The sequence below is a fragment of the Pantherophis guttatus genome, chromosome 2 (genome assembly GCF_059756535.1).
Source record: "Pantherophis guttatus breed Tessera chromosome 2, ASM5975653v1, whole genome shotgun sequence".
In the NCBI taxonomy this organism is placed as follows: Eukaryota; Metazoa; Chordata; class Lepidosauria; order Squamata; family Colubridae; genus Pantherophis; species Pantherophis guttatus.
In genome coordinates this window covers 260,058,764-260,085,398 of record NC_142064.1, presented here as the reverse complement: position 1 = coordinate 260,085,398, position 26,635 = coordinate 260,058,764, and the positions used below count along the sequence as shown (strand labels likewise).

The 26,635-nt window shown below is 46.9% G+C and overlaps 1 protein-coding gene across 1 annotated transcript in view; it reads right to left on the bottom strand.

Moving 5' to 3' along the window:
* LOC148115665 (E3 ubiquitin-protein ligase TRIM39-like) overlaps positions 1-25,736 on the bottom strand; it is a 34,650-nt gene extending 8,914 nt beyond the window's left edge. Inside the window, exons 1-4 of the mRNA XM_087888149.1 lie at positions 24,930-25,736; positions 22,567-22,662; positions 19,399-19,629; positions 16,850-16,872 (exon numbers count right to left, since the gene is read on the bottom strand). Of these exons, the coding sequence (XP_087744275.1) occupies positions 16,850-16,872; positions 19,399-19,629; positions 22,567-22,662; positions 24,930-25,343 (764 nt within the window). The 5' untranslated portion in view covers positions 25,344-25,736. The remainder of the gene's footprint in view (positions 1-16,849; positions 16,873-19,398; positions 19,630-22,566; positions 22,663-24,929) is intronic.
* Positions 25,737-26,635: the final 899 nt, after the last annotated feature.

The window sequence follows — 26,635 nt, the reverse complement described above, 5'->3', positions numbered from 1 at the left end:
GTTGGGTTCCAATAGTAGACAGAAGTCTAAGCTGTGCTTCAGATATCTTAATATTCGTTTAATGGCTTCCCAATGATACATTAAGGGTTTACTAACATATCTAGATAATAAATTAAGGGGTAGAGCAATATCAGGTCTAGTCCAATTAGATATATACAAAAGGGAACCAATAACTGATCTGTAAAGTGTATTATCTTTAAATTCAGGGGATGATTCATTCATGTTTCTTAAAAAATCAGCTTGCATTGGAGTATCACAAGGCTTCGCATCACTCAAATTACATTTATTCAGGAGTTCTATAATTTTATCTTTTTGAGATAATTTAAATCCTTTTTTTGTCTTACTGATTTGAACTCCAAGATATTTATTTACTTTTCCTAGTGACTTTAAAGAAAAATGTTCATTCAGTTTTGTTACAAATGTATCTCTTTTCTCTTTATGTTTACCAATATATAAAATGTCATCCACATAAATTAACACAAATTCTAGTGAATCACCATCCTTTCTGACAAAGAAACAATTGTCTGCAGTTGTAGCATTGAAATTCATAGTTTTGAGTACATTGACCAAACATTCATACCAACGTTTGCCGGATTGCTTTAGTCCGTACAAACTTTTGTTCAATAACCAAGTTTCATTTCTATTTGTATATTGGCTATGAGGGGCCCTTACATATATCTCTTTATCAAGCTTTGCATGTAAGTATGCAGTTTGTATATCATATTGAAAGACATCAAGATTAAGTGCAGATGCTATAACTAAAGCTGTCTTAACACTTTCAGTCCTTACAGTGGGAGAATATGTGTCTGTATAATCCTCAGGATACTTTTGAGCGTAACCCTGTGCAACTAATCTAGCTTTATATAATGTGTTGCCTTCTTCCAGATTTTTAATTTTGAATATCCATCTGGTGCTTATAATTGTTTTGTCCTTTGGTGCAGGTGTTGGTGTGAATACATTTAATTCTCGTAAACTGTCCATTTCTTTGGCCATGGCTAATTCCCATTTTTTTCTTTCTTCAATGGGGAGCTTTAATACTTCCTCGTATGTGTTGGGTGTTGATGCTTCATTATTTATATACATTACGTAATCCTTATATTTATTTGGTACTTGATTTCTGTTACACCTAATTGTTTTTTCTGGTTTGCTATCGTTATCGTGTAAGTATCTTGCTTCCTTTTTAGTTAATGAATCTGTTTTTATTCTGGGGTGATTATGCTCTTCCTTTTCTGTCCTATCTTGGTTTTTAATGTCTGTCTTTGTGATTGGAAATATCTCATTAAGATGTATCTTAGACCAATTGGCCTGTTCATGAAATACAGCTGTTCTAGAAATTATGAATTTGTTGTTCTTATCAATAAATCTGTATCCTTTTGTACCTGTTTCATATCCCATGAATCTAAGTCTTCTGGATACGTTATCTCCTTTACGTCTCAATTGTTTTATTTATTTTATTTATTTATTATTATTTTATTGAATTTCTATACCGCCCTACTCCCGAAGGACTCAGGGCGGTGCACAGCCATGAAGTAAAACACATAAATATACAAAATTTAAAATCAAATAAAAATGAATTAAATAAATTTGGCTGAATTAATACCCATAATTAAAAACCCATAATTTTAAAATACATTAAAAATTTAAAATTTACAGTTAAAAGGGAGAAGATTTAGGCGAGGCCAGCTTGATGAAATAAAAGGGTCTTCAACTCGTGGTGGAAGGTGCGCAGATCCGGAATCCTCCGTATCTCTGGGGGGAGCTCATTCCAGATCCTCCGTATCTCTGGGGGGAGCTCATTCCAGCCCCACAGAGAAGGCTCTCCCCCTAGGGGCCGACAGCCGACATTGTTTGGCCGACGGAACCTGGAGGAGCCCCTCTCTGTGGGAGCGTACTGGTCGGTGGGAGGCTGTTAATGGTAGTAGGCGGTCCCGTAAGTAACCAGGTCCTAAGCCATGGAACGCTTTAAAGGTGGTAACCAGAACCTTGAAGCACACCCGGAAGACCACCGGGAGCCAGTGCAGCTTGCGCAGGAGAGGTGTTACATGGGAGCTCCATGTTGCTCCCATAACCACCCGCGCGGCCGCACTCTGCGCCAGTTGGAGCCTCCGGGCGCACCTCAAGGGGAGCCCCATGTAGAGAGCATTACAATAGTCCAGACGAGAGGTGACAAGGGCATGAGTGACTGTGCGTAACGAGTCCCGATCTAGAAAGGGACGAAACTGGCGAATCAGGCGAAACTGATGAAAAATCCTCCCGGTCACGGCCGTCAAGTGTTCTTCTAAAGACAGCCGTGAGTCCAGGATGACGCCCAAGTTATGAGCCCTTTCCGTGGGGGCCAATGATTCGCCCCCAATAGCCAGCGATGGCGTCAGCTGACTATATCGGGACGTCGGAAACCACAGCCACTCGGTCTTGGATGGGTTGAGCCTGAGCCCGTTTCTCCCCATTCAGATCCGTACGGCCTCCAGGCACTGGGACATCACTTCAAGGGCACCGTTGGGGTGGTCCGGGGTGGAGATGTACAGCTGGGTGTCGTCAGCGTACAGATGGTACTTCACCCCGAAACCACGGATGATCTCGCCCAGAGGCTTTACATAAATGTTGAACAGAAGGGGCGAGAGAACCGATCCCTGCGGCACCCCGCATATAAGGGGCCTCGGGGTCGATCTCTGCCCCCCTGTCAACACAGACTGCGACCGGTCAGAGAGAAAGGAGGAGAACCACCGTAAAACGGTGCCTCCCACCCCCAACCCTTCCAGCCGGTGCAGCATGATACCATGGTCGATGGTATCAAAAGCCGCTGAGAGGTCTAACAGGACCAGGACAGAGGAACAACCCCTGTCCCGAGCCCTCCAGAGATCATCAACCAATGCGACCAATGCCGTTTCCGTGCTGTACCCAGGCCTGAAGCCCGACTGGAACGGATCTAGATACGACGCTTCATCCAGGTACTGGGGTAGCTGTCGCGCAACCACACTCTCAACAACCTTCGCAACGAAGCAAAGGTTGGAGACTGGACGATAATTAGCCAATACTGCCGGGTCCAGGGAAGGCTTCTTGAGGAGAGGCCTTACCACCGCCTCTTTCAGGGCGGCGGGAAAGACACCCTCACCCAACGAAGCATTTATAATCCCCTGGAGCCAGCCTCGCGTCACCTCCCGGGAAGCCAGCACTAACCAGGAGGGACACGGGTCCAACAAACATGTGGTCGCGTTCAATCTACCCAGAATCCTGTCCACGTCATCTGGGGTCACAGGATCAAACTCATCCCAGATAACAGTCTCAAGACCTGTCTCCGTTACCCTCGCTGGATCTATCCCGTCAGAGTCCAGACCTGCCCGAATCTGAGTGATTTTGTCATACAGATACTGAACAAAATCCTCGGCTCTTCCCTCCAAGGGGTCCTCCCTCGCTTCCTGGTGGAGCAGGGAGCGGGTCACCCTAAACAGGGTGGCCGGGCGATTATCTGATGACGCAATAAGAGCAGTAAAATGAGTGCATTTTGCTGCTTTTATCGCCACTAGGTAACTCCTAATATGAGATCTTACCAGTGTTCGGTCAGATTCAGAAAGACTAGCCCTCCAACAGCTCTCTAGGCGTCTTTTCCGGCACTTCATCTCCCTCAGCTCCTCGGTGAACCAAGGAGCCAGGCGAGATCGGCGCCGGGTCAGAGGCCGCAAAGGCACGACTCGATCCAGGGCTCCAGCAGCCGCCCTATCCCAGGCGGCCACTAGGTCCCCAGATGAGGCATGAGCCAGAACCTCCGGGATTGGCCCAAGCTCCATCTGGAACCTATCAGGTTCCATCAGGCGCCTGGGGCGGTACCATCTTACCGGTTCCGCCTCCCTGCAGCGGGGTGCCGCGGTTCGAAGGTCAAGGCGAAGGAGCGAGTGATCTGACCATGACAAGGGCTCGATGACTATATCCCCTATCTCAAGATCACTCAACCACTGTCCAGAGACAAAAACCAAGTCCAGTGTGTTTCCCCCAGTGTGCGTAGGGCCATGAATTAGTTGGGTCAGGTCCATGGCCGTCATGGAAGCCATGAACTCTCGAGCCACCTCAGACGCCTCACCCACGGATGGCAGGTTGAAATCCCCCATGACCATAAGTCTGGGGGTATCAACTGCCACCGCGGCAATAATGTTGAGTAGCTCGGGCAGGGCTGCCACCACGTGGCAGGGAGCCAGGTACGTGATCAGCAAACCCCTCTGAACCCCGTGGCCCCACTTCACAAGGAGGGACTCACAACCAGCTGTCTGAGGTACAGTGGTCTCCCTCGGCCTAAGGCCTTCTCTAATAATAACCGCTACTCCCCCGCCCCTCCCCTGTGGCCTTGGCTGATGGAATGCGTGGAAACCTGGTGGGCACATTTCTACCAGAGGGACCCCTCCCTCTGGGCCCAACCAGGTCTCCGTAATACCCGCCAGGTCCGCTCCCCCCTCGTAAACAAGATCACAGATGAGGGGGGCTTTATTTACTACAGACCTGGCGTTGCACAACATCAGGCGAAGGCCCGGGCCCTGAAGGTCTGTACTACCTGGAGAATGGGTGGAGCCTTGGGGGCCGGAGCACTCTACCGCTTGAAGACAGCGGGCGCGTGCTCCCTTAACATGATATGGCCCCCTGCTCCCGCCATATCTACCTCTCCCACACACAGTACCGATGGTAAAAACACCATCTGGACCAGCTCGACCCCCTCCGGATTCCCCACCACCCCCGCCGAACGTCCTGGCCAAGCCCGACTCTCCCCCTAGTGGGTTATCCCCCAAACCCACAACCCTAATTCCAATCCCACCCCCCTCCCCCCTCCCCGAACCCCTTAAAAGTTTAGACAAGGACAATTTAAAAAAACCCCGCCGCCCCCTCTTTGCGGCATGCCACCTCTCGGGACTCCAGAGCCCGTCATCGAGGTAGGCCCTCGATAGAATGGAGGGCCAAGCCTGCGAGAGGGGGGAGTCTCGCAGACCAAGAAGCTCCGCTGCTGAGTACATTGATCATAATGGGTAATAAGACCATACCCTGAGGGTATATATAAAGGACCGGGGAGAAGACAAAGGAATGGGGAGTCTCAGAGACATATTTACAGGACCAAGTCCCTTGTCCCCTCACAACAGAGGACATAGTCCAAGCCAAGACGACCACAGTTCCAAGGGGGAAATAGATCCAACCACCCTCTCACGGAGGTTAGGTCAGCTGGACAGCCCCCTCTTGTGGTGAGGTGGTAGCAATGAACCGATGCATAAAGACAGCGTCCGGGGGTCAGGTCCAAAATCGCCCTCTCATGGCGGTTTGTCTGGAGGTAAAGACCTATGGTAAAGTCTCCTCGCTGGTAAAATCCCCTCGCTGATAAAGTGCATTTATGTAAAAGCCTCCCGGTTCAGCCCTCAGGGGCTCTGGCACCTGGCCACCCTCTCACGGTGGTCAGGCAAATGTCTAGCCCCCTCAGCTGACGGGATGCAGTCTTGTACCGGTCTCCCATTCAGATGGAAATAGCCCTCTCCAGAGTCAGGGGGGTTCAGAATAGTAATAATAATAGGGCATCGCGCCAATGAGTCCCACAGGCTGACAGTTGGTCCAGGTGGGCCCAGTTTTAACGAGGAATGCTGGGGGAGAGAGAAATGGGGCAGAAATGGGGCAGTTTTCTCGAGTCCCCAGCCCCCCGTACAACCACAAATTGAGGCTTCCCAAGGCCCAGAAAATCGCTCCGGGTCTTTTCCGCCCCAACCATGGTGGCAGGTCTCCCAGGCCTGTTGGATTGTTGGTTTGTTGCCCCCCCAGCTCCTATTCCGAGGGGGGGGTCCCCAGCGCCGTCTGACCGCCAGCTAGCCTCCACAGCAACCACCATCGCCGCCGCCACCGCGCCATTGTCGCCAGCCCGCGAAAGAGCCTGGTGACGTCCCAGAGGTCTTCGGGGGTGCCCGACACATCTTGCAGCCCTTCGGGCAACCCACCTGGGCTTAGAAGCTTGCCGCGCGGCGGCGCCCCCAGCACAGCACCGCTCCCACTGATTGATGGCCGCCGGCTGTGAAAAAATGCTGCCGACGCTGCTGACGCCCAGCTGATCAGCCTGGCGCTCCACGCATCGCCCCTTCCTCTCTACCCAGTCACGGAGGGAAAGAAAACCCTCTCCGTGCTGGCGAGGAGCTCCCCTGACTGGTCCTGGGGTCGGAGATCTTCAACACGACCCCCAAAGGACCCAAAGGGTAGGTCGGCACCCCATCGTCAGATCGCGATCCCAGCGGGCGCCGCCATCTTGGACATGCACACTTTGGTATGTGTACATCCGCTGTAACTCCAAATATGTGCATGTGGGTTATCTTAGGTTTTTTATTATACATTAATTCATATGGTGTTTTGTTTATGACACTGGACCAAGTTCTGTTTAGGGTATAATTGGAATATAATAAGGCTTCTGACCAGAATTGTTTTCCTAAGCCAGCATCTTCTAATGTACATCTAATCATGGTTTGTAGTGTCGAATTCTTTTGTTCTACCACTCCATTTTGAAATGCAGAGAAAGGGCTAGATGTGAAGTGTAACATTCCTTTGTCTTTTAGCCATTGGGAGAATTCTTTTGACATGAATTCAGATCCCCTGTCTGTCATGATTTGTTTTATTTTAATATTGTGTTGTGTTTCTACACGTTTATAAAATTCTTTAAATTTTTGAAATGTTTCATCTTTGTGTTTTAAAGTATAGACAAATCCATAACGACTATAGTCGTCTACAATAGTAAGAAAATATCGTTTTCTATATGTGATTGATGGGGTTAATGGACCAACTAGGTCCATATGTACCAGGTCAAAAATGTGATTAGATGATCTTGTTGCCTTTTTTGGTCTGGGGTTAGTTCTGAGTTTTGAGGACTTACATACTGAACATTCCAAATAATTTTTACAATTTTTTATTTTAACACCTTCAGCATGTTCAATCATTTTTTGTATTACAGGAAAGCTAGCATGTCCTAATTTTCTATGTAATATATGTGCACATTCATCATGAATTGGTTTTCCAATCGTTGGTTTTTTGTTATTGAGTGTATCACCAATAGATGTATTTTCGTGATTATGATTTGTTTCATGTTCCTCATTGTCACTATTACTGATGTTTTCATTTTCTATGCTAGTGTCATTTTCCATGTTTGAATCAATGTTGTGTAGCCATTTTTCTTCTGTGATTAAATATGGTAGGCCTCCTTTGATAACCACACTACCTAAATTTGTTTTGTTTTTCTCTAGAATTGCTTTTCCCTTTGAGAAGACTATATCTATGTCAGAGTCTCTGCTTAGCTTTATTACACTAAGTATGTTATGAGGTATTTCGGGTATCAATAATACCCCCTCTATTTTCCCTAGACCGGGTAAATTTACACTTCCTTTTCCAATAACTTGGACTTCTTCTTGATTGGCTACCTTGATTACAAATTTATCTTCTATGAAGGAAGATAGTATTTTCTTATCATGTGTTGTGTGATTAGTTGCCCCAGAATCAATGAGCCAAGCATTATCTTTTGAATTTTGTTTGTTGGTTATGGTATGTTTATCTAATCCGTTTAATGATCCAGACTTCCTATCTCTTGAGTTATCTCTGCCCCCTCTACGTTCTCTAAAATTTGGTGAGTTTCTATACCTGTATCTATCAATAGATGATTGTCTGTTATGATATCTGCTTCTATAGTCATGTTTTTGTCTTTCTCTAAGAAACTTAGGGCAATCTCTTCTACAATGTTCTTTGGATCCACAATTATAACATTCAATTGATTCTCGATGTTTTTCTTGAAATACTACTTTCTTAGTCTGTCTATGTTCCATGTATGCACTGCTGCGGCTTCTTCTTAAATTATCTTCAGCTATTAGTCTATTTGATAAATTCTCTATGGATAGGTATCCCAAATTAATTGTGTCTAAATGTGATATGTAGTTATCCCATGATGAGTCTAATGAGTTAATGATAACACTTTTCATTGTTTGGTCTGATATTATTTCTCCCCTTAAATGAAGTTCTGCTCTGATTTTGTTTAGCGATATTAAATGTTCACTTACAGTAGTCCCAGGTTTTATCCTGGCTGAGAAGAAATCTTTAGACATTCTTGTTGTGGTTGCTACACTTTCACTATGAAACAATTTAAACATGCAATGAATTATTTCTGAGACAGTCAGATTATGCTTAATACTATGATACATAGCAGGAGATATGCTAGATATTAATAAGTAGAATGCTCTGTGGTGCAGGCAGTCCAATTTTAGAGTCCAAGGTTTTTTGGGAGGGTTAGTTATGAAAAATAATAAATTCTCTCTTAGGAAAACAACCTGAAGTTGTTGACACCATTCTTGTAAATTAATACCGTCTATTCTCAATTTTGGGAAATCATTAGGCAAGTTCCCAATATTATTTGTTGCATTACTTACAACTGGAGGCTGTCCATGATCTTGTAAATGTTGATAGTTGCAGAATGGTGTAGGAATGCTTGCAATCAGTCTGAATGGTTCTCTCTGTTCTTCATGGCCTCTGTAGTTGTCTGCGTGTGTTTGTGCATGCGCGTTGTTCATTTCGTCCCTGAAGCTGTCGGGAGAGGTTCTCGTCACTGTAGCTCTCTCGTAGCACTCTTCCTCTGATGACTCGGTCTCCGGTTCGACCTTGGATGTCCAGGCGACGATTGGTGCTTGCTTCCTTTCACCGAAGCTGTCCTGGTTGAGGTCTCTGGCTCCCGGAAGCATCTGCGGCATTGGCGAGTATTTGCAAGGTTCTCTGGGTTCAGGAGTTGGCGTTCTTGCCGTCCGGATAGAAGCGGGTAGATTCTGAGACGTTTGCTTGCTTGCTTGCCTTTTCTTTATTTTTTGATCGGCAGCTTTTGTTGATTTTTTTGTTATTTTCAGATTTGGACCAAAGGTTGCAAAAAGCGTTTTCATGGCTGATTCTATTTGCAGTTCAATTGGAGTTTCTTCGATGTCTGTATCAGATTCTTCTGAAAAGTAGAATTTTTCTTTTTTACTTTTCACACTGTGTAGTACTTTTCGCGCTAGACATTTTGAATTCTGTTTTCTGATTGGCTCTGCTTCGCTCATCTTAGTGGTCTGTTGAAACCAAGATGGCTGCCATTCAAAATTTTGCGTGGGACCGTTAGTCTTTCTTTTTGTTATATTTTCATCTATAGGCAATTCGCTCACTGTTTTGAGGTCTTTAGATTCAGTTGCTACGATGTGATTTTCTCTCGCTGCTCTGCTGTCTTTTATGATGTCTTGGAGGTTCGCGATGAGATTTTTGTCGTCTTTTTGGCTTTTCAGCAGTCTCAGTATCTCTGATCTGAGATCGTTGTTTTCTATCTCGTTCTCTTCTTGGTTGTCAGATTCATCGATTACCTCTTCGTTGTCTGTAGTGCAGTCTTCAGATTCTTTTGTTATTATAGTTGTATATTCATCGATCATTTCTTGATCTGTTTCCATTTCTTTATTGTGTGCCCTGGTGTTGGGTCTTTCTCTTTTGTTTCTGGAGTTTTCTTTCTTAGGCATGTCTATTTTTATTGAGTCAGTTAACCATCCTCTGCTACCAGCTTGTTGCATAAATTTGAGGATCAGACTCAATAAATAATTCAGGAACGAAGTATTAAAAACAAAGTACTATTTATTTACAGTAGGCATTCTATATTCTCTGAATGGTTGCAGATAGAAGCAAGTAGGAGGTGCGTACATCCCCTTTTATAACAATGAGGCGGGGTTATAGGTGGGAGTGGTTACATATGAATACATTAAGAAAGGAAGGATGAATTAACCCCTGATATCCTGTGAACATATATTTTCTACATTTGAGAATAAGGCATTTACCCGTGACAGTGCCTGGTTGTGTATGGCTTTTAGTTGTTAAGTGGGGTGTTGATGGACAGCTATTAAGTCATTCCCTTCTGCGCATGTCCAAAATGGCACCCCAGTGCTAGAGCTCCGATCTTCGGGGTGATGTCCTGGTTCAAAGAGGCTTCAGGGGGGCCAGTTTGATTATCTACAGCCCCCCGCCTGGGTAAAGGAGTGTCTGTGGAGCATTTTGAGAGCTTCGCCAGCTCTCCGGGTTATCCCAGCTCTGAGGGGGATGGCATTCAGCAAAGACAGCGGGAGACAGAAAAACTGCAGCAAAATGGTGGGCGCAGCCTTGCGGGACGGCTGTGGCTGGTTCAGCAGCTGCCTGGTGATTGGCGGGACGGCGGTCGGCGACATCAGACAATGGTGGCGTTGAGGCCCCCTGCGGAGTTTTCCCGTGCCCCTGGATGCCTCGAGAAAGATTCGTGGAGGCGACGGGCAGCTGGAGATGACCTCGGGAGGGCCAATGGCGACGGTGTCGGCGGCGGCGATGGCGGCCACGACAGTGGTCGCGGGGACGGCGGCTGGTGCCAGGGCGGCTCCCCACAGGCCTGTAGACCCTAACCGAGATGGCGTGGGACTCTTGGCAGCAGTCTCTAACATTGGATTTTCCTGAGCGGTTGATGTGTGCTTGGCCCTTGGGAGTAGCCCCCCCCCATACGGACCTGGAGACCTCCAGGGTGAGCTGGAGGGGGAAAAACTGGGGAGCACTATTACTATTAACTGGAAGTTCTGAGGGATTCGAGGGACCGGAAAATCTCTACTGACACCTGTTGTCTGTATTTCCCCCTCCCTCCTTCCTTTTTTGACCGAGTTTAGGCTCTATTAGGCCTCATTATGGTCATTGCTACCGTGCTTATCCTGGCCTGCTGAGTTATTCCTACTTCCCCTACTTCCATCAAGCCATCTCTGATTGTCCTGCCTGTGTAAGAGTCTTTCTGAACTAAATTTTGAACTAAATCCTGTCCATGAGCTGGAGGATTGGGCTCCTTGACACCTCCTAACCCAGATGCAGAACTGGATCTGTGGACTCAAGGCCGGCGGGAGTCAGTGTATGGCTGCCTTCACTACTGGGTTTCCATCAAAATTCTACTGGTCGGCCTTCCTGAGAGGACGGTCTGGCCAAGAAATTTCCGGGTGCTGAATGGCATGTACCTCCCCCTCCACTGCTGTGAGAGGGCTATGGAGTCTGGTTGCTTGAGCCATGGACTGGAATTTTTCCCATGTGCTATAACATCATGGTGGTCTCCTGACCATGGACTACTGTCACCCCTAATGATTCGATGTACTCAGTGTCTGAACTCCTTGTCCTGCGAGATTCCCCCCTCTTGTAGGTTTGGCCTTCCACTTTATCGAGGGCCTATCTCGATGATGGATTTTGGAATCCTGAGAGATGGCATGGCGCGAGGAAGGGCCTGTGGGGTTTTCTGGGAAAGTTTTTAAATAAGATTTTAAAGGTTTCTGGGAGGGAGCTTTTTAATAATTTTTTAAGGGGAACCAGGAGGACGACCAAAGGGGATGGGAGTGGGGGGTAATCCACTAAGGTCGGAGCCAAGCCCGGCACAGGTTGGCGGTTTGGAGGGTGCAAGGCAAGGGATTGGGGAGGGGATGGAGGGCTATTCCAATGAGGGATGTACCATCAGCACAGTTGATGGGTGGGGCAGTTATGGCGGGGGCAGGAGACCACATCATGTGTCGGGGGTGCGCACTTGCTGTTTGAGAGCAATTGTGCGCCCTGGTCCCCAAGGCTCCTCTCAGATACTAGGTGGCACAGATACTCAGGATCTGGGCCTTCGACTGATGCTGTGCAACGCCAGGTCCGTGGTAAATAAGGCCCCCCTCATTCACGATCTTATATAGGAGGGGGGAGCGGCGAAGGTTGTTGAGAGTGTGGTCGCGTGACAGTTTCCACAATTCCTGGAGGAAACATCTTATTTATTTATTTATTTATTTATTTATTTATTTATTTATTTATTTATTTATTTATTTATTATTTATTTATTTATTTATTTATTTATCTTATTTCTATACCGCCCTTCTCCCGAAGGACTCAGGGCGGTATACAGCCTAATTAAAAACACAAAGACAGACAATATTTAAAAATAATTAAAATTATTAAATAATAGGCCCAATTTATAAAACCCCGAATTTAAAAACCCAATTTAAAACCAATTAAAATCTTTATATTGATAGCCCAGCCTGGCGGAACAACATGGTTTTGAGGGCACAGCGAAATACACGGAGATCAGAGATTTTACGTATTTCTGGGGGGAGTTCATTCCAAACAGCAGGGGCTCCCACAGAGAAGGCCCTCCCCCTGGGTGTCGCCAGCCGACATAATTTGGCCGATGGCACCCTGAGGAGACCCTCTCTGTGGGAGCGGACTGGCCGGTGGGAGGCTACTGGTGGCAGAAGATGGTCTCAAAGGTACCCAGGTCCAATGCCATGGAGCACTTTAAAGGTGGTAACCAACACCTTGAATCGCACCCAGAAGACCACTGGAAGCCAGTGCAGCTCACGCAGGAGGGGTGTCACGTGGGCACAACGAGTTGCGCCCATAACCACCCGCACGGCCGCATTCTGGACCAGCTGGAGCCTCCGGGTGCTTTTCAAGGGGAGCCCCATGTAGAGAGCACTGCAGTAGTCCATTCGGGAGGTGACAAGGGCGTGAGTGACTGTGCGCAAGGCATCGCGGTCCAGAAAGGGCTGCAACTGGCGCATCAGGCGAACCTGATAAAAAGCCCCCCTGGCCACAGCCATCATATGTTCTTCTAAAGACAGCCGTGCATCCAGGAGGATGCCCAGATTGCGGGCCCTCTCTGTGGGGGGTAAAGACTCACCCCCAATAGTCAGCGATGGTACCAGCTGACTATATCGCGGCGCCGGAAACCACAGCCACTCGGTCTTGGAGGGGTTGAGTTTGAGCCTATTTCTCCCCATCCAGACCTGCACGGCCTCCAGGCACTGGGACATCACTTCGAGGGCATCATTGGGGTGGTCAGGGGTGGAGATGTACAGCTGAGTATCATCAGCATACAGATGGATTCTCACCCCAAAACCACGGATGATCTCACCCAGCGGCTTCACATAAATGTTGAACAGAAGGGGCAAGAGGACCGACCCCTGCGGCACCCCCCATGCAAGGCGCCTCGAAGTCGACCTCTGCCCGTCAACATGAACTGCGAGCGGTCAGAGAGGAAGGAGGAGAACCACCCAAAACGGTGCCCCCTATTCCTAACCCCCTCAACTGCTGCAGCATGATACCATGGTCGATGGTATCAAAAGCCACTGAGAGATCTAACAGGACCAGGACAGAGGAGCAGCCCCTGTCCCGAGCCCTCCAGAAATCATCCACCAAAGTGACCAATGCCGTTTCTGTGCTGTACCCCCGCCTGAAGCCCGACTGGTACGGGTCCAGATAGATAGCTTCATCCAGGTACCCGGGCAGTTGTCGTGCCATCACACTCTCAACAACCTTCGCCACAAAACAAAGGTTGGAGACCGGACGGTAGTCGGCTAATTCAGCCGGGTCCAGAGAAGGCTTCTTGAGGAGGGGCCTCACCACTGCCTCTTTCAAGGCAGCAGGAAAGGCACCCTCACTCAGAGAAGCAGTTATGATCCCCTGGAGCCAGCCTCGTGTAACCTCCCGGGAGGCCAGTACCAACCAGGAGGGACACGGGTCCAATAAACATGTGGCGGCACTAATCCTACCCAGAACCCTGTCCACATCCTCGGAAGCCACAGGATCAAACTCCTCCCAGATAATGTTCTCAAGACCTGCCCTCGTCTCCTCCCCTGGACTCACCCAGTCGGAGTCCAAGCCTTCCCAAATCCGAGCGACTTTATCATGCAGGAATTGCACAAAATCCTCAGCTTGACCCTGCAAGGGATCTTCCCGCACTCCCCCCCGAAGAAGGGAGTGGGTCACCCTAAACAAAGCGGTTGGGTGATTCTCTGCAGATGCGATAAGAGCGGAAAAATAGTTAGATTTCGCCACTTTTATCACCATTAGGTAGGTCTTGATATAAGACCTCACCAGTGTCCGGTAGAAATTGGATTGACTAGTCCTCCAAATGCTCTCTAAGCGTCTTTTCCAACGCTTCATCTCTCTCAGCTCCTCGGAGAACCAAGAAGCCAATTGAGGTCGGCATCGGGTCAGAGGCTGCAAAGGCACGACGCGGTCCAAAGCCCCAGCGGCCGCCCTCTCCCAGGCGGCCACCCTCTCCCAGGCGGCCACCAGGTCTTCAGTCGAGTCGTGTGCCAAGGTCTCAGGAAATGGCCCAAGCTCCGTCAGGAACTTTTTGGGATCCATCAGGCGCCTGGGACGGAACCATTTCATCGGTTCCGTCTCCCTGCGGTGGGGGGAAACGGCAGGAAAGTCCAAGCGAAGAAGAGAATGATCTGTCCATGACAACGGTTTAATGTCTAAGTCCCCTCTACCAAGATCATTCAACCACTGACCAGAGACAAAAATCAAGTCCAGAGTGTGTCCCCCTGTGTGAGTAGGGCCTTGAACTAATTGGGTCAGGTCCATGGCTGCCATGGAAGCCATGAACTCCCGAGCCACTTCTGATGCCTCACCTGCAGATGGCAGGTTGAAATCCCCCATAACAATAAGTCTGGGGGTATCAACCGCCACCCCGGCAATAACGTCGAGCAGCTCGGGTAGGATCGCCGCCACGTGGCAGGGAGCCAGGTACGTAGTCAGCAAACCCATCTGTCTCCCACGGCCCCACTTCACGAGGAGGGACTCACATCCGGCAATCTGAGGAACAGTGGTCTCCTTCGGACTAAGACTTTCCCTAATAATCGCCGCCACTCCCCTACCCCTCCCCTGAGCCCTTGGCTGGTGAAATGCACAGAAACCTGGTGAGCACATTTCAACGAGGGGAACCCCGCCGTCGTAGCCCAACCAGGTCTCTGTAATACCTTCCAGGTCTGCACCCCCCTCCAAAATAAGATCACAAATGAGGGGGGCTTTGTTAACAACTGACCTGGCATTATATAACATCAACCGTGGACCCAGGGCCTGAGGCTGTGTGCAACCCAGGACCCAAGTTGCGCATTGGGGGCCGGAGTGTGCAATCGCTCGTAGACAGCGTATGCGCACCCCCGGAACATGATGTGGTCCCCTGCGCCCATCATATCTGCCCCTCCCGCTCACTATTTCAATTACACTGCCCTTCCTGACATCTCGTTGTTCCCCAGACCAATTTTCTTCTGTGATCCCTCTGCTGCGCCCAAGCGACACATCATCCCGCCCAGTGGCTATATGAATCCCCCCAGGTCCATCTCTACAACCCCCTCCCCTCCTCCTGGGTCCACTTAAAATTTTCCTTAAAAAACCTGATAAAAAACCCCTCAACCCCCTCTTCACTACATGCCATGTAGCGGCCCCCTCTTCGCTACATGCCAACGGATCTTATCTAGATCCATTCCAGTCAGGTTTCAGGTCTGGGCACAGCACGGAAATGGCATTGGTCGCATTGGTAGATGATCTCTGGAGGGCTCGGGACAGGGGTTGATACTCTGTTCTGACCCTGTTAGACCTCTCAGCGGCTTTTGATTCCATCGACCATGGTATCATGCTGCACCGGTTGGAAGAGTTGGGGATGGGGGGGGTACCGTGTTACGGTGGTTCTCCTCCTTTCTCTCAGACCGGTCGCAGATTGTGTTGGCAGGGGGGCAGAAGTCGACCTCGAGGCCTCTCATTTGTGGAGTGCCTCAGGGGTCGGTCCTCTCGCCCCTTCTCTTCAACATTTATGTGAAGCCGCTGGGTGAGATCATCCATGGCTTTGGGGTGAAGTACCATCAGTACGCTGATGATACCCAGCTGTACATCTCCACCCCAGGCCACCCCAACGATGCCCTTGAAGTGATGTCCCGTGCGAATCTGGATGGGGAGGAACAGGCTCAAGCTCAACCCTTCCAAGACTGAGTGGCTGTGGCTCCCGGCATCCCGATATAGTCAGTTGACTCCATCACTGACTATCGGGGACGAGTCTTTGGCCCCCGCAGAGAGGGCGCGCAATCTGGGAGTCCTCCTGAATCCTTGGAGGAACATGTGACGGCTGTAGCCAGGGGGACCTTTTGTCAGGTTCACCTGATTCGCCAGTTGCGGCCCTTTCTTGATCGGGATTCCCTGTGCACACTCACTCATGCCCTCGTCACCTCGCGCCTGGACTACTGCAACGCTCTCTACATGGGGCTCCCTTTGAGGAGCACCCGGAGGCTCCAACTGGTCCAGAATGCGCTAAGAGGCAAAGGGGGTGGCAGAGAGTGCTGGAGTTGGGCTCCCCCCTGCAACTGTAACTCTTTTTAAATCAGACGTGATATGTAAGTCCGTGATGGCAAACCTATGGCACGCGTGCCACAGGTGGCATGTGGAGCCATGTCACCTGGCACGCGCGGCATCAGCCATTCCTCTTCTGGGTTCACAACCCAAAGCTCAGATCATCAGACTAGCTGGCCAGTGCACATGTGTGCATCAGAAACTGAAAGTGTGTTTCCCGGGGCGCACATGCCACTGGGCAGCTCCTCTTACCACGTGTGTGAGGCTGAACTCTTGGATGCTCTCTTATTGCTCTCCTTGCTTGCTATCAGTCGCTGCTTGCCCAAACCACTCGGCCCAGGCCCAGCTGCTCTGCTCCTCGCCCGCTTGATTGCCGTTGCCTTCCTAGCTTTTGGTAAGTTGCAGGTGGGCTGCCGCGGATGGGGGGGAGGGGCTGGGGGGGCGGCATGCCTGGCTGGCTACTGCCACCTGTGATGTGCTGCCCAGGAAGGAGGAGGGCTGTGGGGGGAAGGGGCTGGGGAGAATTAAATATTGCTAATTATATTGTGTTGAGGTTGTCTGAGGAAAGGTCTAAAAAGCCCTGAAATACAGTACGTTGTCCTTACAATAAAATACTGTGAAATAAAGAAAAACCTTTCCAAAATAGGAAAACTGCTGGCAGAGCTTCTGATCTCTGAGTCTGTAAAGAAAAGGTGGATTTACTTACTTCTTCAAGATGCTTCCAATGTCCTAAAAAATAAAGAGAGGAAGCACTGAAAGGAGCCATTTCCTAGGCAGAAAATTAAATTCTTACAGTCACAAAATACATGAGTGAAACCTCTGGACAACCAGACACTAACAGACATACAAAATACTTCAATTTTTTTTAAAAAAAATCCATTGCTCTTCCCCCCCCCCCTTTTTTTTTTTAGAGTGGTATTGTTTTTACTTTCTTGTCTAAGAAAAATTAGACCCCGGTTGAATTCAACACAATTACAGAAAATATATATTTATATATAAAACATGATAGCAAAAAGAAAAGACTATTTGAAAAACAAAATAGTGCATCAATAGGATAAAAAAATCCCCTGCATTTATGCTTCCAGAATGAAGGCACTTTGGAAAATCCAGATGATTATAATACTTTGGAGAAGGAGATCAGTGTTGGGTTTCTCCTTGGCCTGGAGATTTAAGGGGAGGGGAAGACCCTACAAAGAACACCCACCACCACATCCCCCAAGGTTGACTCAGCCTTCCATCCTTTCTAAGGTAGGTAAATTGAGGACCCAGTTGTGGGGGCAATAAGCTGACTTTGTATAAATATACAAAAGGATGAAGGCTATTGCTGAGCACATTGTAAGCCGCCCTGAGTCTTTGGAGAAGGGCGGCATATAAATCAAATTAAAAAAAAAAAAATGGGATAGGAACCCTAAGCAGACATTCCTAAAATCGTGAAGAATCTATAGACAATTGACCAGAACTTTGAATTCCTGCTTTTTCTGAATTACATTATGTATCCCTAATATTAGCCATTACAAGTAGTCCCTGACTAAACAGTTCATTTAGTGACCGTTCGAAGTTACCACGGCACTGAAAAAAATTCTTTATGATCATTTTTCACACTTAAGGCTCTTGCAGAAAAAGAGGATACAGAATACTATAAAATTTGGTATAGATGGTATGAGTGGTTGGAGGGAAGGAAAAATCAAGAAGAAAAATAAGGAGGAGCTAAAGAAATGTCCAAAAATAATGGAAAAAATGGGTAAAATACAATTTAGTGATTGAAATGAAAAAGAGAAATATATTGTAAATGAAATGATGGGGACAGATAGTAATTTGGAATGAGATGAAGTAAAATTTGTGGAAATAGTAAATAATAAGGAAGGACCACTATGAAAAAGCTGTAAAAAGAGTCTTGTATATAAGTGTTGTATGTCTTGTATTGTTTTACTGTGTTATAAATAAACTTTTTTTTTTAAAAAAAAAGACTCTTGCAGCATCCCCATGGTCACATGATCAAAATTCAGCCACTGGGCAACCGATTCATATTTATGACGGTTGCAGCTTCCTGAGGTCATGTGATCACCATTAGTGACCTTCTGACAAGCAAAGTCAGTGTGGAAGCCAGATTCATTTAACAACCGTGTTACTAACTTAACCACTGCAGAGATTCACTTAACAGCAGCAGCAAGAAAGGTCGTAAAATGGGGCAAAATTCACTTAATTGTTTCCCTCAGCAACAGAAATTTCGAGTCCAAGTGTGCTCATATGTCAAGGACTACCTGTAGTCTTCATACCTTCCAGTTTCCTTTCCATAGAAAGAGTCAAAAAGTTTACTAAATGAGGAGTTGAAAAAAAGATTTTGAACTTGGTCAAATGCAGCCAGAATCCTACATGTAGACATGGACATATATATCAATCCCCACAAGAGAAAAAATGGAAAATGGATGGAAAAAATGATGGAGCTAGAAAAAATGAAAAAATTGACTGCTTTAATTCGATATAACCTGTTGTTTCTACTTGGAAGCTGCTTCTAAACTTTGTGCTTGAGATCGAAAAAAATGAATTCTTGATGCTTGGTTTTGCTTATTAAACTAATCTGTTTTTATAGACATGGCTAATAATTACTAAATATGCAAAATTAAAATGTTGAGGCTGTAATTTTATTTTGTATTTTACTGTGCAGAAAAAAAGTTGATTTTTTTTCTTTTTCCTTTATCCTACACATCTTTCCCATTCTTTTCCTTCTCCATTTCCCTATTTTCTTTATTTCCATTGGTACTTTTCACTATTATAATTTTGATTAAATTTATGAAAGAAAAAAAAAAGGAAAGAGTCAAAAAGAGTATTCTATGGAGAGGCTAAAGAATGCAGAGAGGAGCAATGAAGATGGTAAGAGGCCAGGAAGTCAAACCATACAATGAGTGGCTAAGGGAACTCGGTATGCTTAGCCTAAGGAAGAAGAGGCTTAGGGGAGACACAACCGCCATCTTCCAACACTTGAAGGGCTCTCATAGGGAAAAGGGGTGGAAGCTCATCTGGAGTTGCAAGCTAAAATAAGGAAGAATTTCCTGACAGTGAGAAGTATTTATCAGTGGAACAGCCTGCCTCCCTGAGTTTTGGGTGCTCCATCACTGAAGGATTCCAATAAGAGTTTGGACAACCATTTTTGGTGAATGGTTATGAGGTCTCCTGCCTTGGGTAGAAGATTGGACCAGAAGACCTCCAAGGTCTCCTCCAGCCCTAGGATTCTATGATCTCAACTTCCTGACTGACCTGTAAGAGTTTGCTGGCTGGCTGCTGAAGCTTCTCTTCTATCTCCTGGATGAGATGGTCAAGGGAGCCCAGTTCCTCCATGTGCTTGGCCAAACCCTCCTCCTTTCTTGCCATAATATCCTTCTCCGTTTCTTCCATTTGAGTCAATAGAAGCTTCTCCTGTCCTTCTAACCAGAGTTGTAGCTCTCTGAATTCAGCCACTACATTTTCTTTCACTTCTTTGATGAGGTCCTAGGACAAGAAAGAGAAAAAGCAAAAGTCATAATTTTATTTTTAATTGTTTTACTTAATTATTTTTTCTTTTATTTTAATTGTTATAATAATTAAACAGATTCTTTGAAGAATCCAGAAGTGAGGTGGGAGAATATCCGAAGGAGACAAAAAACCCATTGATATTAAAAAGTGTAGGGGGGAAAGCGTTTTTTTTTTTAAAGGCTCTAGTTTAATGACCTCTCATGAAAATTTTCTTGGCAATCAGGGATTCCAAAAAAAGAGATAGAAAAATGTTTGCGTCCACACTTTTTTCAATAAGATGAAATACGGTTTGCATTAATTTATTAAACAAAACAAACCCATTGTATTAAACAAAGCTCATGGGATAGGGGCACTTAACCCAACTGTGACTCATTCAGCCAATGTTGACATCTTAGTCCCCAGGTTAAGACCAAGTTCTGTGCCCTAACACCGTCTTTAACTTTAACCAGTGAGATGGTTCCGCCCCAGGCGCCTGATGGAACCCGAAAGGTTCCTGATGGAGCTTGGATCATTTCCCGCCTCCTTAACCCACGATTCCTCTGAGGCCCTAGTGGCGGCCTGGGATCAAATCGCGCCTATGCGGCCTCTGATTCGATGCAGATCCCGGGCGGCTCCATGGTTCACCGCGGAGCTCAGGGAAATGAAGCGTTGGAAAAGACACCTTGAGGTTGGTTGGAGGTCCTCCTGATCTGAATCCGACCGAACACAGTTAAGAACCTATACTAGGTCTTATTTTGTGGCGATGGAAGCGGCAAAACAACAATATTTCGCCGCTCTCATTGCATCTGCAGAAAACCGCCCAGCCGCCCTGTTTAGGGTGACCCACTCCCTCCTTAACCTTGGAGCGAGGGAGGAACCCTTTCAGGGCTGAGCTGAGGATTTTGCACAGTTTCTGGAAGATAAAATCGCTCAGATCCGGACCGGGTTGGACTCTGACTGAGCAGAGTCCACTGAGGAGACCGGGCCTAGTCCTGGGTTGAGTTTGAGCCTGTTTCGTTGGATGAAGTGGACAGGATTATGGGTCGGCTGGGGGCCTCCACATGTGCATTGGACCCGTGTCCCTCCTGGCTTGTTTCTGCAGCCAGAGAGGTGACCGGAGACTGGATCAAGGCTCTTGTTAACGCCTCGCTGAGGGAGGGATTCGTCCCCGCTGCACTCAAAGAGGCGGTGGTTCAACCCCTCCTTAAGAAGCCCAACCTGGACCCGGACTCCCTTAACAACTATTGTCCAGTCTCCAACCTCCGCTTTTTAGTGAAGGTTGTTGAGACCATGGTGGCACAGCAATTCCCTCATTTCCTGGAGGAAACAGACTACCTGGACCCTTACCAATCTGGTTTCAGGCGCAGTCACAGCACGGAAACGGCATCGGTCACCCTAGTGAATGATCTCTGGCGGGCCCGTGATGGGGGTTGTTCCTCCATCCTGGTCCTTCTTGACCTCTCAACGGCTTTTGATACCATCGACCATGGTATCCTACTGCAGCAACTCAGGGGGTTGGGGATAGGAGGCACTGTGTTGCAGTGGTTCTCCTCCTACCTCTCGGGCCGCTCGCAGTTTGTATCGGAAGGGGGTCAGAGATCCTCCCAGAGGCCCCTCACTTGTGGGGTGCCTCAGAGATCAGTTCTCTCCCCCCTGCTTTTTAACATCTATATGAAGCCGCTGGGTGAGATCATTCATGGTTTTGGGGTGAGGTATCACCAATATGCGGATGATACCCAGCTTTATATCTCCACCCCAAGCCACCTTGGGGATGCCCTTTCCATGATGTCCTGTTGCCTGGAGGCAGTGTGGATGGGAATGAACAGGCTCAGACTCAACCCTTCCAAGACTGAGTGGCTGTGGATGCCGGCATCTCGGGATCTAGAGGTACCATCTTTAGTGATCGGAGGGGAGATTTTTACCCCCTCCAACAGGGTTCGCAATCTGGGTGTCCTCCTGGATTCTCGGCTGTCCCTGGATGATCATCTGACGGCTGTAACCAGTGGGGCTTTCGCACAAGTACATCTTGTGCACCAGTTGCGCCCTTTCCTAGACCGAGATGCTCTCGCCACGGTCACTCATGCCCTTGTTACTTCTCGGTTGGACTACTGTAACGCCCTCTACATGGGGCTGCCCTTGGGATGCATCCGGAGGCTCCAGCTAGTCCAGAATGCGGCCACGCAGGCAATTACGGGGGCTCCTCATTACTCCCGTGTTACACCTCTCCTGCGTGAGCTGTACTGGCTGCCAGTTGCTCTCCGGGTCTGTTTCAAGGTGCTGGTGCTTACCTATAAAGCCCTACATGGCTTAGGCCCGGGGTACTTACGAGACCATCTTCTGCCTTCCTCCCACTGTCCCGTGCGCTCCCACAGAGCAGGCCTCCTCAGGGTGCCGTCGGCCAAACAATGTCGGCTAGCGGCCCCCAGGGGGAGAGCTTTCTCTGTTGGAGCGCCGACCCTCTGGAATGGTCTGCCCACCGAGCTCAGGATAGCCCCCGACCTCCTCTCCTTTCCCCGCGAACTGAAGGCGTGGCTGTTCCAACAATAATCTGATCGTGGGGTTGTACAATGCTATAATTTTAAATTGTTTTTAATGGGGGTTTTAATTTTAATTTGAATTAACACTGTGATTTGTATTGTTGATTGCTGTATGTAAGCCGCCCTGAGTCCTTCGGGAGAATGGCGGCATATAAATCACAATAATAAATAAATAAATAAATGAATGAATGAATGAATGAATGAATGAATGAATGAATGAATGAATAAATAAATAAATAAATAAATAAATAAATAAATAAATAAATAAATAAATAAACTTGGATTCCATTTAAGTCAGAATTTGTACTAAAACACAGGCTGCCTATTATCGAAGATGGCAGATGGTGTTTTCCTTCCTAGTAGCTCAGAAGCTCTTCATCCTTGGATCAATACTTACAAGCATCTCCTGCACTGTTTGCTCTGTGTCTCCTTTGTATGTAGCTATTTTTTCTTTCTCCTCCTTCTGAGCCTTCAGGCAATCCTCCACCTTGATCTGAAAAATACAAGTTTTGAGTTTCTTTTCCGTAAAGAATTACATCGGAGGGAAGACCCAGTTAGAAGATATATGCAATCGTCATAAATTCATGGCAGTTGGCAAGCGTCCAAATTTTGATCATGTGACCACAGAATGCTGCAATGATCATAAGGGTGAAAAACATTATGTCACTTTTTTCATTGTCGTCATAACTTTGAACAGTCACTAAAAGAATGGTTTTAAGTCGAGGACTACCTGTAATGGCACTAAAGTGAGCTGCCTGAGTCTCCTGGTTGCAGTCATCCAGAAGCATCACTGAGAAATGAACGTTTGGCCTGATCCAGCAGGAGTGTTTTTCGGGGTCTGCACTCAAGACTTTGGAGGAATGACAATTTCGTTCTAGAGCAAATGTGGAAAGGGAGCTGGCAAAGGGAGCCTATTTCCCCCTACAGGCAATTTCCCTTGCTAAGCAAGACAGTTAAGTGATGTTCTTGCTGCAGTTGGTTTTTTTAAAAAATAATATTTATTAAATTTTCAAAGATTAAAATATACAATACAAAAAATAGAAAAGAACAATTAAAAAAAATCTATAACACACAACAAAAACAAACAAAAACAAACACATCAAAACCTAAGCACTAGTAACAGCTTTTCTATATCGGTATCTCTATCCTAATTAACTTCCATACACAAATTCTACTTCTATCTGTCTTAACTTACATCCTTATCTAAGTTACAATATCTTCTATTCACAATTCGGTTTCGTAACAAAATATCGCTTACATTTTAGATTTACTCTCCAGCCAGGAATACCATCTATTCCAAATTAAATAGTACTTGGTGTCTTCCCTTTTCTTAATTTCCATAGATAATCTGTCCATTTCTGCGCAGTCATAAATTTTTAAAATTATAAATTGGTCTGGAGGGGATATCCGGTTGTTTCCAATTTTGTGCTATGGCAATTCTACACGCAGTTAGTATGTGTAATATGATATATTGTATTTTTTTTTCCATTTTCCCTTCTTAAATACCGAGGAGGAATAGTTCCGGTTTTCTTTCTATCTTCCACCCAGTTATCTCTTCCAGCCATTTTTTTATCTTCCACCAAAATTTCCTAATCTTAGGGCAGGTCCACCACATGTGGTAGAAGGTCCCTCGGCTATGGCCGCACCTCCAACAATCCGGGGACCTGTTTTGAGAACATCCTTGCCAATCTCACTTGTGGCAGGTGCCATAGCTAAAACATCTTATAAAGATTCTCCTTGTAAGCAGTTGACACTGTTATTTTATAGTTTCTCTCCCATAATTTATCCCATTGATCCAAATGAATGTTATAGCCAAAATTTCTTGCCCAACTAATCATTGTTTCCTTCACGGTTTCTTCTTCCATTTTAAATTTTAACAGAAAATTATACATTTTTGTGATCATTTTTTCTCCTGGTCCTAATAATATCTTATCCAATTCCAATTGTTCTCTGTGTATACCATATTGTTCCCTGTCTTTTTTATATTTTGTCCTAATTTGCAAATAGGGCCACCAGTCAATTTTTATTCCTTGTTTTTTTTAATCCTGTTCTGTTTTTAAATTTCCAAGGTCTTGCTGCAGTTGTTAAGTGAATCACTGCAGTTGTTCACTTTTAGTAACACAGTTGTGAAGCGATACTGGCTTCCCAATTGACTTTGCTTGTGAGAAGGTCACTAAACGAATGGTTGTAAATCAAAGACTATGGTAAATCAGTCTTCAAAAATATTTCAGCCACAGAGAATAAAGCAGGAGGTGAAGGTCTCAGGTTGGAATTAGGGAAGTTTGTTAAAGGAATGGCCGAGGCAGAAAGTTGCAGAGGAGTGTAATAAGACCAGTAACCAATGGGGTAACACATAGACATCAACTTTGGAAACTTCTTGCTTATTATAATACTAAAATACACAGCTCTTTTGATAAGAAAGCTAATTAGCACAAATACGCAATGTATGAGGAATGTGAATAAAGTAGGCCAGGACAAGAAATCAAAAGAAACTCCTGTCAAGGAACCTTAATCTTAACCCTATATTTTGAATGTTTACATCGTTCAGGGGTCTTGGCTCCTTTAGCTGCTGAGACCCTTTTGCTGAAGTAGGTCATTAAAAGTCCCTTGAGCCTCCTCTCCAGTCTGGTTCTAATTCGCACCTGCGCCAGGCTAAACCCAGTTTGTGGACAACAGAAAAAGTAAATTGATCCAAGGATTGCCAGGAAAACCAAGGATCTGGATGCCCCTCCGCAGCAATTCCTCCTGGCTGACTCCTACCTGGTATTCCGGGAAAGCCTCCTCCGCAGGGATCACCGAGTGGCCCTTGTGCTCTTTGGATCGGTCACAGACCATGCAGATGAGGGTCTGGTGGTCCTTACAGAAGAGCTTGAGGGGCTCCCGGTGCTTTGGGCAGAGGCTCCCTCCTTCCTCGCCCGGATGGCCGCCGCATCGCCTGGCCTCTTCCACTAGCCGCGCCAGCTGCCTGTTGGGGAGGAGGCTGCGGGGCGCGAAGGTCTGTCTGCACTGGGGACAGAAAGCCTCTGATTCCGACGTCCCCCAACTGCGGGTCAGGCAGCCCCAGCAGAAGTTGTGGCCGCACTCTGGGATGAGCACGGGGTCCTGGAAAAAGTCCAGGCAGATGGAGCAGGTGAGTTCTTCCAGGAAACCCTGCAAGGGCGCTTCGGCCGCCATCGCCGCCTCCTCCGCCGGGACAAAGAAAGAGAAAGTTAAGTTTCGTTTCTTTTCCTCCAAATCAGGTGACCGCCTTTGGGCTCTGCCCAGACAGGAAACCAAAATGAATTGCTGTTATTCTTGCGGTCAGCCTCGCTGGCTTCTTAAAGGGGAAAAAATGTTTTATAAACAACAAACTGGAGAGAAGCAAACATTCACAGGATGGATCAATTATTATTGGCCCAATCAGCTCGTCAAAGGGGGGGGGGGAGTTTTCAAAATAATAATCCTTCTTCTTCTTCCGTCCTTCCTTCCTCCTCCCCCTCCTCCTCCTCTTCCTTCTCCTTCATATCCCTCATCGGACGTTGGCGATCATGTTGGCGATCCTATTTTTATCAACAGCGGCACGAAAAAGTGCTGCTTTTTAAAATCTGGGGAGAAGCAAATATTTTTGGGACGGACCCCCCAATCAATTACTGATCCAAGTATCCTGCTAGAGGGAAAGATATTGAAAAATCCTGGGGTGAAAGAAGCATCCATGGGGCTGATTCACCATCAATTATTATTCAGCCAGCCACTTGTTAAAGGGGAAAATGCTTTTTTAAAAAATGAGAAGAACGAAACGTTTATGGGACAGAAACGTTTATGGGAGTAAAGTTGGCATGGAAGAAACTGGGAGAAACCCTTGATAAAACCCCAAAGCCAAGGCTGCTATCAATAGGATAACAGATCTCACAGATAAAGGAGAATGTAGAAATTATAATCCTTGCTCTAACTTCTAATATGAATATCCGGAAGATCTTGCCTGAACTGTCCCTTTCCCAGCCAGTCAATCAGGAAATGGATCAGGAAAAGCTCTAAAATTGGGCAAAGACTATCTTGTGGAATGTGGAATACGTAGAATTGGGAATGGGGTCATTTGCTGGATGGAAATCTTAAGGCAAAAGATGGATAGAAAGAGCCATTAGGAGTCTCAGGCCAACCTAGGACAGGGGGACCCATGGGGGGGTGGAGGGAATCTGGTGGGTGGAGAACATCTTATAGGCCCTTTGTTCAAGGGCTTTTGGGGGAGGCTTCCTTAGTCACAATGGGCTCCCCAAGGGGACATGGACACTCCCAAGCCCCTTCCTTTATCTTGCCATTTCAGAGGTGGCACCTCATTTATGGAATGTCCTCCCCAGAGACCCTCAGTTGGCACCCACAGTGGCTGCATTTTGGCACCAGGTGAAAACCCTTCTGTGTTGGGAGGGAGGGTAGAAGGAAGGAAGGAAGGAAGGAAGGAAGGAAGGAAGGAAGGAAGGAAGGAAGGAAGG